Genomic DNA, 14126 nt, shown 5'->3' on the forward strand with positions numbered 1-14126 from the left:
TATCAGATCACAAGATGACCAGCTACCAACACAAAGCACTGAAAAGTGTGGTCCTACAACATATCTAGAAATGCACAGATACACTTTCAGCAGAGACATGTACACAGTAATGCCCTGCACAAGGTGCTGGTGGGACCTTGTCTCGAGCACTGTGCATTATTACGCTGATCCCATGTTCAAAGAGGGTAAACTCATACTTGAACAAGTTTAGAGAAAGGTTAGTACGTTGATCAGAGGAACAGAATGTCCCTCTTATGAGATAGCAAAATACACAGGTGTGTAACCCAATGTATGAAAATGTATGAAAGAGCTATCTGTGTTCCAAAGTAAAGGTTAGGATCATGAGAAATGGGTATAAACTGACCAGGAATGCAAATTGGAAAGCTGAAGATTTGTAACCAAAGAACAAGATGCTGAAACTGCCTCCCAACAGGAATTATTGGGAAACAAATTTAACAAATTAAGTCAGAGTCTGATAAATCTAAAGGATTCTATGATGACATGCCAGCAAGCACAAGGCACTAGATTCCAGGAGTCAATGGCATCTTTTCCAGCTCTACGTGCCTGTTCTGACGTGACAATAACACCACTGTTCTGGCTGCCTAGGAGCTCAAACTCACAGGTTTTCATGTGCAGGAGGTCATAGGTGGCTTGAATTATGACTGCCAGAAGGTACCCTCTCTTCTCAAGCTGTAAAGATAGGCTAAGATAGGGCTCCCTTTGGACTGGAAACGGATCTGCAGACCACTAGGACAAACACCTTAAGAACTGTATTATCGCTTTTCCATGTATCCTCAGGAATGCTCAACGCTTTTCTCACTCTTGCAGAAAGAAAAAGATATTTATGATGAGATCGGATCTTGCAAGAAGTGAGGAATTCCTCACATCTGATTTTTGGATGGCTAGGTTTATGGGGTTTGGGGCTCTGAGGGGAAGCAATTTGATCCTGCATGCAGCTGTATTTTGTCTCAGAGAGAAGTCTGCTTTAATAAACAATGCCTTTCATAATCCAAGCCTTACCTATCATACCCCTGTAATGAGGCAAGTAACGCTTACTTACCCCTGGAACTGGGGCAAGCACAGGCACAGAAGGATGAAGGAGACAAACCAACAGGAAGACACAGGATTCTTTAAACTGAGCACTGAGAGGCCCAGAGCACAGCAGAGGTTCTCACAGAGCTCAGGATTATACAATCACCTTGAATATAAAATTGTAGCCCTTGGAAACAACAGGCCAAATAGATCAATGTAACCTCGCTGTTCGAATCACATCAAAGAAATCATAATGGGGCTTTTAGCTTCTAAAGGCTGCACATCCCCAAGTGTGAGCTGTTTTAGTCCATTCAATCTTGAAGCTCTGGGGCTCCTGACACATTGTTAACATGCCCAGTCTGTTGGCAAAGTCTATGCAATGACACTGCAAGCTATTTCACCCCCAATATTATGAATAGCTCAAAGACTTCGCTAAAAGTCTGAAAAATGTATTTATATCCCCAGTGAGTCCTTCTGGAGCTGTTACAATGAATGCAGTGAATGAATATTTAACAACAGTAAGCAAACTGACATTTAGATAACTATGGTGACAGGCACACTTGATTTGCATATTATGGATCAACAGTTTCTAGCAAAAGTCTAATTTAAAAAAAAAAAAAATCACTGTAAAGTACACATCACTGCTTATCCTGGTTCATGCTACAGATCCCGATTTTTTTAACAGACATTTTAAACTTTAAAAAGATGTTAATTCACACTACAGGCTAACAGCCAGAGAAACTTCAAACCAGAATATGAACCCATTTTTAATCCCAGTCAGCATTAAAAAAAAAAAAAGTGCCTGAAACCCTAGATGGATTTCTACATGTTGCTGTAACTTGAAAACAGCTCAACTACACTATTTTTTTTAAATGCAGGAAAAAGAAAGCAATCTTTTCATTACAAAGTGAAAATGCCTCTTGCTAACTTTCAGTCATAGGCAAATTTTACAGCCAAGTTGCAAGACCTTAGAAAATGAGGAAAATTCTGACATACCTTTAAAATAACAGCAATACTAAAGCACCACCAACTAAACCAAGCCATGGTCCTCAAAAAAAAAAAAAATTATCACTGAGAGTAAGGATCAGCAAGGTGACAGCAAATAGAAATAAAGGATGTTTCCCGATGTAATTGCTGCACATTAAGATCAGCTCCTCTTCTTAAAATTAGTAACCTTACAAGCAGCCAGAAGTCTCAAGCTTTACAAGATCACTGCCTCTGCTGAAAGCAGGATGGAGTTTTTGTTTTGCTTTTGTTTTTTTGGTAAATTAATACAAGAGAGTGTAAGCAAGCTGTAGATGTAGGTAAGCATAAATTCTGTCAGTTGTATAATATGGTGTGTGGGTGGATACATTTGCAACAAACACACTGAACAGAAGCCCACAAAATGCCCATCCCTCTACATTTTATGTTATATGCACAGGGAGACTTGAGACATAGGGGGCTTTTTAACTGAAGCTTCTGATATCCATGGTAACCAGATAGAATTCATCCGCAAGAAGGATCATCCTTAACTAGGATATCAAAGGACCTGAATAGCTGATATAACTGAGTAACCCAGGCTGCTTTTCCCCAAAAACATTTCCAAACTGTGCTCTATTCAAAATGACGCTGTTCCTTCATTAAGCACTTCCTTCAGATCTAGAGGATGCCATAAAAATACACAACAGCCATTTGATTTCTTCTCTTAAACTAAGCTATATCTATCCATACCTTAAATGAAAAGGGTTTTATTTTAGGTGATTTCAAAGCATATTTACATGGACACGTAATTTAGAAGATCTATCTCAGGGCAAGCAGTCATTTTACAAAGCCTATCAGAGAAAAGGCAACAAGAGGGAGGAAATACTTCCACACCCAGAATGGATTCCAATCCCAATTAATTCAAAGCTAGGGACAAGTGCATTAATGACAAGCAGAAATCCACTGTGATTCTCTGTTGATCTGTTTCGATGACAAAAAATCCTGTGCAAAGAACTTGACACTAGAAATATTCTTAAGTAAAAGCCTGCATGGAATAACTAACGGGCTGGGTATATCTTCATGCAGATACTGGGACAGTACTGTTTTCAGAAGGAATATCAGCATAATTTCACTGAGCAACATACAAGGCAAAACATAAATAAATTCAAGGCAACAGAATCTTGCTCATGTTCAGTAAGGCAAGTCGCTCCAGGAAGAGACCACCAGGTTACATCTGCTCCAGACAGACTTCATTAGTTGCCATCTTGAGAAAATGCTTTGCTAGTTATTTTACAGTTTTTAATTGCTTTTCCACCAGGAGATCATTACATTTCTTACCATCTGAAGAAGGTGGGGTGGTTCCAAGTGGAGTGACAGGTGTCGTTGGAATTGGACTTGTGGGTGTTGTCATCAGCCCCATTTCAGGATGGCTCTAAGGAAAACACAAATGCCCAGACACACACAGGTCAACAACACCTTCCCTAGGCACCAGCCATACAGATCGCTACTTGTACTGTTCTATGCTCTTGCACAATAGACATGACTAATGAAGTCTCAAGAAACTTCAAACCCTCCTCCAAAAAGCAAAGCTATGCTTCCTGACCTTGGGTGTCTAACAGTTAAAACATACATCAATTTCTTTACGCCACAAAACATAAAAACACATCACAAACTGGTGGTTGTCCCCAGCTGACAGGTAGCATGCCCTTCCCCAGTGCAGAATGGAAAAAGGCATGCAGAAGACCACACTGTTCACAGCTTTCAATTCCCCCCAAAACAACCCACAGGTGGGCATTTGAAGTCTTCCTCCAAGATCCTTTTATTTCTCTTTCTAAAAGCAAATTCTCCTCACTCCTGCCCTCCACCTGTTCATATTCAAAGATGATGGCAATTTATTACTTCCCTGCCTCACTATAAAACCCAGGCACTGCAGGAAAGAGTACATAACATAAATAACACTATCATTATCGATCTTCTCAGCTTCCATCAGTCGGTTACTCTGCCCATTTCATCTTTGCTAATAGTTGCCTGCCTAATTACTGCTTTGACTCCACTCTTTGTAAGCTTCCGGATCTATCCACACTGATGAGACCGTAGGCAATCTGCCTTGCTATTTTAAGTCTGGCTGCCAAGCAAAGTGTCCATTTCATAGGACAAATTTTACATCAACTATTCATCCGCCTTAATATATCATCACAATTTCAAAATAAAAGAAAGGGATACAGAACTGCTGATTTGACATTATTTCTGTAGATTTTTTTCACAAGTGGATATCCTTCACATTGTCTTTGATTCTCATTTAATGAGCAACTATAAATACATGTATTTTATGGGAAGCAGAGACACACATAACTACAATTCAAAGACAATTTTAAGTCATTACAGGTACTGACTTAAACTTTAAAATACAATTTTCCATTGAAAATCTTACATAAAACAGGTTTGCTTCTGTAGATTTTGCCATGGTGTTTACCTTTCTTTTCCCCAAACACTAACCATCAGCTGAGAGATAATAGTGCCACCTAGCAGCACAAACCGAGGACCCACAAGCTAGTAAGTATACCAAAACCTTAACACTTCAGGCCCCTGCTCTTCCTGTGTGCCCACAGAGCAGCAGGTAGTCATTCATGCAGTCCCTAGCAATGGACACCAACTTAAACAAGAGCATTCATCAGCTTTTTAAGAGGGTTTTTTTTCCAAAGGGCAGCATGAGCTACCTTGCCCTCTCTTAAATGAAGGATTACAGACAATCCACCCAAGAATATCAGACCTTTTTTTCAATGAAACCCACCAAACACCGATAACTGAAGCAGCCACTTTCACAAATAACTAGTTTATCCTTTTATTTTTATTTTAAGAACTTTTACTCCAGCTGCTCTTTTCCCTGCCACAGGCCTGTCCTTCCCTCTGTGATATCTTGACCACAGAAAGGCCTGAGTTGGTATTACACAGAACTGAAAGAGCAGAAATCTCTCACAAGTGGTAGGAATGAATAACCCGGGAAAAGAAAGGCAGTGAACCTCAGCAAATTAACAACTCATGGAACAGAAGCTTCCTTCAGAGGCAGCAGATTTGCCTGTCAGACCTCCTCCATCACCACTACTGTCACCAGCTGCCAAAGGTCTCCTCCATCATGCCAAGTGTCTAACCTGTGACGGATGGCTGCACTGTGAGGATGTAAAATAACTGGGGAAAGGTGTCAACTGTTTTGTTGATGTCATTTTTCTCACAGATTACCAGCAATACATACAAACCAAAATTAAGAGCCTAAACCTGATGGGTTTTCCTAAACACATCAGGCTATCCTTCCAGCCAGCCACAGCACAATCACCAGATCGACAGACTCCTCTGTCTCCAGCAATAACCACCTTTGCAAACTCACAGTATTTAGAAAAGCATCCAGAGGTTTGCGATCAGAGGTATGGAGCAGCCCACTGCTTCTCACAATGCTGCCATAGCTGTTTCTTCACCATAAACAGCACAAGGTTAAGTGCTATGCTCTGGTGAGTCTCCCAGGCAAAAGGGGTTGGGGTCACCAAGGAAGTTTGAACACAAAAAAGTATTTGAAATAACAGTTGTCATGTATTGATTAGGCCCTAAGCAAAAGATACACCAATAGAGAACAACATGCAGTCTGTGCACACCCAGACAGGACAATTCATCCAACTTTGGGGCCAGATCAGCCTCTTTCCCTCTACCCTAACTTAACAAGAACGTGAATAGCTCTGACAGCTATAGCAATCTTACCCCTACCAGTTCACTCACTCCCATCCTTCCCCTAAAGGCAGTATCAATAGGGCACAGAAGGCACTCCATGCGGCCCTTCCCATTCCATGGGAAAGACGGCTCATTCCAACATAGCTGTGCCCTCAAAACTTTACTCATTTTCTGGCAAGGCACAAAGCATTTCCTGAAATAAATCCAGGCCCTGGCCTGTTTCTGATCTTTCATGCTCATCTACACCTAGGACAAGCAGGGCAGGGGGTGGGGGTGGGTGGGGCCAGAGGGAAGAAAACTTATCTTTTCATCAATTCTATTCCTGACTCCCTAATTTCGAAGACATCTACTACAAAGAAATAGGCAAACATCACACAAACTCACTTGTGCCAGAACTGTGATGAAATTCCGGTTTAAGTGAACAGCTTCATAGAGGGCCAGAAGGATTGCTTCATTCGTTCTGTGGAAAGGATACAGACAAAAGCACAACTAGTTAAGGGCTAACAGCAGATGAGAACCCCAAGGGAAAAGTTTTCCAGAAGCATGGCCCATTTGAAACAAGAAAATTTTTTTCAACTATATAAAACTCCGCCTCTGCAATCCAGTTGTTCTTCCAGTTATTAGCAGTACCTTAGCAATCCATAAAAGTAGCTATTTTTAGAGTTCAACTACAGACTTTGTGCCCTTCCAGCTGAAGGTCCCCTTCATTGCTCAAACAGCGTTTTGCGTTTAAAGTCCTTTCTTTTATGGACAGAGGTTCCTACAGATACCACAAACCCTCGTATTTATCACTTTCACCCTTAATTTGAAAAACATTTTCCTGGGGATGAGAGTGCACGAATCATCACTTCCCATCTGCCACCTCCAACATGCCTATTACATGTTAAAAATGCCTCATAAAAACCACAGGGGTTTTATACACTTCATTACAAGCAATTCAGCTGTGGCTCCTCCTGCTGCACTCTTCTCACTTAAGTGAGAATCTGTTGTTTGCAGGGGTGCGGTACCATTTGAGTTACAAGAGAACTTGTCTCTCTAGTTTTGTTTGCTACATTAGAACAGCTCCATGATGGGGCAGATCATATCGCTCAGTGGTGAGTTGCCATTCATTGTGTAACTAGCAACAGTGCACTTACTGGACTGAGATCTTCTCATCAGCATCTGCTATGAACATGCTGCCCACCTATGGAAAGAAAGAGTATTGCATAGGAGGAATTAGTGAAAGCTATTAGAGAGAAAAGACGTGGATTTAACGCAATCAGAAGTGCCTTGGGAGAGGTGTTCTCATCCAAGGCACAGCTGCAACCTTCTTCCTAATATAGTAAAATAAAAATGGGAAACAGGATGACCACCTACAAACATTTTATTCTGCACCACTGCCACTGACCAATACTTCACCTGTCAGATCACAAAGGAAGAAAAAGACACTATCTTGAATCCCAGACTGGATTAGCCTGTGATTCTGTAAAAGGACAGAGATTTCCAATCTGCTTGTCACAAAGTGGTAGCAGTTTTACCACGTCTCTCCTGACAGACAGCTGTGAACACCGAACCATCCTTACATAGAGGAAATCTTCCTGTCAGACCTCAGACTACAATTAAATTTAAAGCAAAGCCTGACTGAACAAGGGGCACAGTGGATACTCTTTACAAGGAAGAAATTCACAATTGCCTTTGGAGGGTACCCCTCTGAAAATGCAGACACTGTCCACCACAGAATCCAAGCTTCATAACTACAGTGCACCCAGGCCTGAGAAACAAGACAGTAAGGAAACCGATCTCAAAAGCCAGTGACAGACTAGACTTTGCCACAAAAATATTCAGCTTCTCTGTCTTAGGCTACGTCAGCACAGCAGCAACTTGTTCTTAAAACAAGTAGCTGTTTGAAATCAGTGTCCATCATGAAACTGTGATTTTTAAAATAAAGTCAACTAGAAGGAAGGATATGAAGGAAAACAATTTCAATTATTAACGCCAGAATAGAGATGTCATCCTCTGAAAGAGCTTTCCCAGCCAGACAATAACACACTCCTCAGAATACAGTCATTTCAGCTGTATTTGGTTTGGCTTGGATCAATGCACCTCCTCCTCCTCCAGAACCAACATCCCAAATTCACAGTTTTTGAAAACACCCTCCTTACTGAGCTTCCATGAAGGCACCTATTTTAAGAATAGAAAAACACTGCTTCCTTGCTTACCATATTAGTTAGAGCTGAAAAGAAACCACTCTGGTGCTCCTCTTCCTTATCTTTGTATTGCCTGAACAAAAAGGAATAAGGATGAAGCTTCAGGGTTAAAAACTGGGCTAGGGTTATTTTACCTAAATCCCTGTGAGACAGTCTTATCTGATAAGGACATAGGATGGAGAAAGCTTCAGCATTCACAAGCCCTTTCCAAGAACTCACAAAGAGAGATGCAAAGGGTATTAAAATATTTGTAAATTGTGTAGAGTTGAAGTGGGCTTGCTAAAAGCCATGAGACTGGACAGTGCCTGTGCTGTTACAGAGGATATAACCAGTCTGGGCTAATGCTAAAGGAAAGGGACAAGTGACTTAGGAAATTTTGAACTGCACTGGCAAAACAGTAATGAACCACATGAATACACACAGTCAGTAAGCACAGAACAGTTTCACTTCAGTCATCATCTGCTATGGACTAAACCAGTGTCAATCACCCTACGCCAGCAAAAACCTTGAGGATCATTATGGTTCATGGCCTGATCCTGCTTGATCCCACATTCCTGGAGTAAGTGAAGGGACTGGAACTGGAGCAAGTGAAATCAACGAGTAACTCACATACCTCAGATTTAAGCTAAATTGCCTCATTTGGCATTCAAATGAACTAGCAAAGCTCACAATGGCCATTTATTGTGTCTTTGAAACAGGAATCTGATCACACACAATGCAACATGCAAAGAACACAATTTACAATTTTGGGGAAAGGGAAAAGAAAGAGCTAAGCAGAACTGACGACAGTCTGAGACAGCTTTTGTCAGAATGAAGTTGGGTGAGTGAGGTATTTTCTGCTTTAGACTAATAATTTATCTGTTAAATAAATTTACATGATTTGCTGATGTCACAAGTCACCTGCATATCTGTAATAGCAGACTTTCAAAGGAATTAAAACATCTTTCTGGATACTTTGAGAATCCTACAGTGCAGAAGTCTTGGGTTGTTCAGGTGAAATTGCTGTAATTTTCCAGATTTTTTGAAGCACTTTCTTCTTACACATTTTGTGCTGTTGTTTATGAGGCAGAGGGGAACATGCTACCCCTACAGCTGACCTTCTGGCTCGCTCTTCAGAAGCGGTTAACACTTTCCACCATTTGCAAGAGCATACAGCCCCTAATCGTCTCTGATCTGGCAAGTGGATAGTCCTGGATACATTTGTTTGTTTTAGATCATGTTTCTGTTAAATCCATTTTCTAACAGAGTAGTACTCAGCAAATCATTTATCTTTTCACTTGGGCCTAAGATTTTCCACAAGGTTCATACAAAGGTAAAATCCACAATAGTAAAAACATACAATAGCTATCTTCCCCTACAGCAACATCTCTCCTGAAGCACATCAGCCCAGCTGGCATGGATGCATTTACACTTGCAATGACAGCAACAACTGAGCCGAAGTATCTCTAAGCATAAGACTATTCCCTGCCTCTCCAGGTGTATCAGGGCTGCTACATGGTAAGTGCTTTAACATAAAAGAAAAGTGTGTGGAAATGTACAGCAACTATCATGCACAGAAAAACGAGACAATTAGGTTTTACCTGTTATATTCCGATAAAGCCTGGGCAATTACAAGTCCCATTCCCTGAAAAGAAATGTTAAAAAATCTTTACATTACAAATCTCAATGCAGGAAATCAACACTGAACACACTAGTAGTGCTGCCCCCACCCCCCAAGATCACCTAACATGCTGGTAAGAATTTCCCCTGAAGCTGTTCGATCTATTAAAATATGCTATGATAAAACAAAAATTTCATCCAAAAATCAAGACACTAAAAATTTAAAGTCAAATACCTAATTACTAAGTTCAACAGAGAACATTTACTCTCCTTGGACCTCCAAACAGACCTTACTTGCTCAAGAAGCCTCAATAAAGTAGCAAGAACTGTTGTGTCAGAAAACAGACATCCAAAAGTTCAAGACAAAGGCCATGAACAGTAGTAAACTTTTCACTTCTTGCAAACAGCCTCCACCATTCCACAGCTACTGATCATCCTTTGTGTCAAGCTAATTAAATTAACTCAGAATAATCATTCTTGCCTTTTAATTGGCATGGCACTTTTTACTTCATGCCTAAAGAACAGCATTTAAGTCCAGACCTTACACAGCTCATAGTGTGCTGCCACTTTCTACCTAGGCCTCGATACAAAACTTGGACAGTGGCTACAACTCAAAATATGCTGCCAGACTCTTGACTCGGGTACAAGTTTCCACTGAGCTGCTACAAGAATTGACTTGTGGACTGGTAAAATTGGATGACAGCACCGGAAATGAGATCTTTGGCATAAGCTACCTAGTGCCTCTTTGGCACATGATGACACATAGCATATAGATAGTTCATAAATGTATCATAGATCAACTTTAGCATGCTCCTCATTACCTAGCTTTTTAATCACCCTCACCATTTCACTGGTGATCCAACTGCCCAGATCATGAGCTGCCTAACTTACTGCAAGAGCAGTCAGGGCAGAAACCCACTGTACTGGTGTTCTTTACAGCATCACTGTTCCTAGATCTTCTTTCCACCAGACACCACTATTGCATTCATTATGCTAACACCACGCATGAAAGCATCCCCAGCAGTGCAGAGGAATCACATCAAATACTCACATTGAGTGTGGCCTCATCATCTACGATGGAGAGCTTCACAATGTAGGGATTCACTGACTGCTCAGGGTGGGGGGAGGAAGAAGAAAGAAAATTAGTTTTAAGTTCAGTCTTTGGGGGGAAAAAAACCACTACACTATTATCCTTCCAGGTTTACCTAACCACCTGGGAAGACTCTCTCTCCCGTCCCACAAACCAGAATACACACAAAGAAACAGGAGTCACAGCATAACTAAGATCACTATGACAGGGACACCTTCTCTTCACTGGCTCAGCCAGGCAGCCTCCTGATTTTATAGAGAGGGAGTTCCTGCTCCTCCACTAGCTCATCTGTCAGTCTGAAAAATGGAGCAGCTGTCCTGCAAGCCTGTTATCTGTGACACACACGGTGTTATGCAGCAGCAACAAGCAGTGAAGCTGGAACTGAGCATTAGTGTTCTGCTATCTCCCTTCTGCAACACCTCCCAAAGATTGCTTAAAAGGAGGACCCAGTAAGGCACAACAATGTTACAGACTCATTTGCTGCTGGGTTAGAACTCAACACGAACAGCTTACATGGAGAGCTACAAGTCTCTGGAAAAATAATTCCTTGAACTTACCTGAACAAAGCACACAGGCTCCATCTATAAAAATAAGTCCTAATAATTTAGGAAGCTTTTTAGATTAGCACTGTACATTTGTTTTTCCTGGTTTGTATATGTCAGTGCAAAACTAACAAAGTGGACTTGGAACCAGGACAGAGAAGAAAAGGCTCTATGTAGTAAAGCCAGAGTGGTTGGGAAGAATAAAACACAAAGCATGCATCAGACGCAGCCCTACAAGTTACACCATTATCAGACTGATTTGCCTGCAGCTTGACAGCGAGTTAAAAATAAGGCTTACAAGAAAACACTACTCTCACAGTTACTTGGTGCTTTGGGAGGATCAGGCTTTCTTTTCGGTTCAGAAAAGAAACTGATCAGAACAGACCAAAGCTCAGCCAGTCTGTCAGCCTGCCTCCAGCACACGCAACCCTGTCTGCTGTCTAAGAGACAGAAAACTCACACAGAACCCATCTGTGCACAAAGCATACAAAGACATTTCCTTGAGGCTGAAGTAGAGGCCTCTACTGAGTAACAATATACGGTCCTCTCTGTACAACCATGCTCCCCTTCAGAAATTAAATTTAATCGGTGTCAGTAAAGCAAGTTTCACATTCATAATTAAATATAGATTAAAATCCATCCTTGTAAATATATCTTAGTTTTGCTAATTTCAGTCATTCTCTTGCTCTCCTTATACAACAAGGAGACACTCTCCACAGCTTACGCACAGAAGAGTCTAACCCGTGACTCATGACTGGGAGATACTATACTGACCAACGTCACCAGGCTGCCCCGAGACCTAGTCATACACACTGTCCTGTGATGGAAAGGGAGGAGAAGTGGGTTCATTGTCACCTTCCGCTTATGAACAACTCTTTGGACTCCCACTGCCCTTGACTTTCCAAGAAGCATGCTCCACACCTCCTGCCTCTTGGCATCAAGACGTCATCAAGTGCATGGCTGATAGGGTCATGAAGCTTGCCTAGCTTGCTACAGATCTCTGCCCTCTATCTTTTCAATTGTCATTTCCATACCTGCAGAAGTCTGTTTAATAATTCCTGTCTGAAGTATCCCACTCCCCGACACATTCCATGCCCCCTCTAGGCTTCCCTAAGTCCTTAAGCAGCAGGCAGATGACTAACCAGTGTAATCCACACATCGTATTACTCTATGTGGACAAGGAAGTTTCTAGTGACTTTCAGTGTGCAAGTCTATACCACTGTGATGAGAATATTTCCTGTGCTGCCCACAAGATGTGCAGTTTGCTCCTGCCCCTCCTTGAGAAACAACAGTTCCATTTATTGTGTATGAGCATGTCTGCACATACACAGATGTGTATGATGAACTACAATGAACGTCAGCACCCTGCAAGCTGTACGAACACCCCTAAGACCACCCCAGGCTCCCTGTCTGCTTCTGTATTCTAATCCTACTGTTTCAGAATCCAGTTCCCCTCTCACTGGGAATAACAGCAAAAGCTTTAAAAGATTAAATTATACCTGCCACTCCACAAGGTGCAGAAACATGCAACAGCCTTGAAAAGTGGTTGATAAGCATTTTGAAAACTTCAAAGCATGTCAATGAAATAGTTACACAAACTTAGAAATAGCTTCTGCCTCCACCTGCCTCCAGAAAGAACTAAAAAAATATGGTTCTCAGCTCTTCAGAGAATACAGGTCTTTTCCAGTACACTGCCACCAGATAAAAAAAAAAAAACACCTATAGCATTCTCGTCAGTTATGAGGTACAGACACAAACTCCTGGAACCTGGGAATACTAAAGACATCCTCCCTGAACTACCCACCATTAGATGCCAACAATATCAAAGAAATGAAGGTGAAAGCTGTGGGGAGATCATTACCAGCTAATTTTTAAAGCAATCCCCAGGTGAGACATGCCATACAAAGTGAACATGACACACAGGTCTGACAGAGGGAGTAAGGTCTCCTCAATGCCTCCAAATGTATCTCCACCTCCAACACAAACCTGTGGGAAACAATCTTCTTGGTGGTAAAAGAAAGCAGAAAAAAACCCAAACTAACCATGCATAATCCCTAGGTAAGTGATTAACTTATCTTCACATCTGTAACAAACAAAGTCCAGAGTTCACTTGATCGCCCCTCACAAGACTTCCCTGAACGCTCATTAGGGATGATTTAGCAGCTTTACTGCCAGCCCTGATGAGGCCATCTCCTCTGCAGGCAGGCCATCTTGAGGGAATTGGAGGCTGAAGAATTACTCTCTTTGTTAAAGAGATTAATTTAAAATAATTTGTGAGAGACTTTTTATTAATAATTTTCTGACTCTTCAGTGTTGATAAATGTCTCTTCAGCACTCGTAGTTGGCTATATCAATGAGAGGCAAGCCCACGTAACTGGACAGGAAGGGCTGTCAGATACACTATATGTTACCAGACAGCCACACAAATTGGAAAACCCACATTTTGACTCATTTCTTTCAGCTCTGCCTAGCAAAAACCACAATATGCAATTCTAGCAGGTTGAGCATGCAGCAAAGAAATTTCCACCTGGATGTTATCAAGGAATCTAGCTATTTAAAAGTCACTACCTGATTTTGTTTTAACTTCCTATTCTAGCAGCCATTCCTTAAAACATTGAGAAAGCGATCAAATAAATACTCTTCCTCACAGCATTTTTTCTGTTTCTATAACTACTGAAAGAAGGTTGTAGGCAGGTGAGGGTCGGTCTCTTCTCCCAGGTAACTAGCAACAGGACAAGACAAAACAACCTCAAGTTACACTAGGAGAGGTTAGGATTGGATATTAGGAAATATTTCTTCACAAAAAGGGTGATGAAGCATTGGAACAGGCTGCCCAGGGACATGGTAGAATCACCATCCCTGGAAGTGTTTAAAAAACATAGACCCAGTGCTCAGAGACTTGATTTAGCGATGGAATTGGCAGTCCTGCGTTAACGGTGGGACTTGATGATCTCAAAGGTCTTTTCCAACCTAAATGATTCTATGATTCTATAATTC

At 41.4% G+C, this 14126-nt stretch overlaps 1 protein-coding gene across 2 annotated transcripts in view; it reads right to left on the reverse strand.

Annotated features, from left to right (window-relative positions):
* The window catches only part of ARMH3 (armadillo like helical domain containing 3), a 128888-nt gene that overhangs the window by 100259 nt on the left and 14503 nt on the right, over nt 1–14126 (reverse strand). For both annotated transcript variants that reach the window (XM_056350844.1, XM_056350843.1), the window contains exons 9-14: nt 10549–10605; nt 9479–9522; nt 7911–7971; nt 6849–6895; nt 6097–6172; nt 3334–3427 (exon numbers count right to left, since the gene is read on the reverse strand). In XM_056350844.1, coding sequence (XP_056206819.1) covers nt 3334–3427; nt 6097–6172; nt 6849–6895; nt 7911–7971; nt 9479–9522; nt 10549–10605 — 379 coding nt within the window. The remainder of the gene's footprint in view (nt 1–3333; nt 3428–6096; nt 6173–6848; nt 6896–7910; nt 7972–9478; nt 9523–10548; nt 10606–14126) is intronic.

Source organism: Falco biarmicus, chromosome 9, assembly GCF_023638135.1.
Source record: "Falco biarmicus isolate bFalBia1 chromosome 9, bFalBia1.pri, whole genome shotgun sequence".
Taxonomy (NCBI): domain Eukaryota; kingdom Metazoa; phylum Chordata; class Aves; order Falconiformes; family Falconidae; genus Falco; species Falco biarmicus.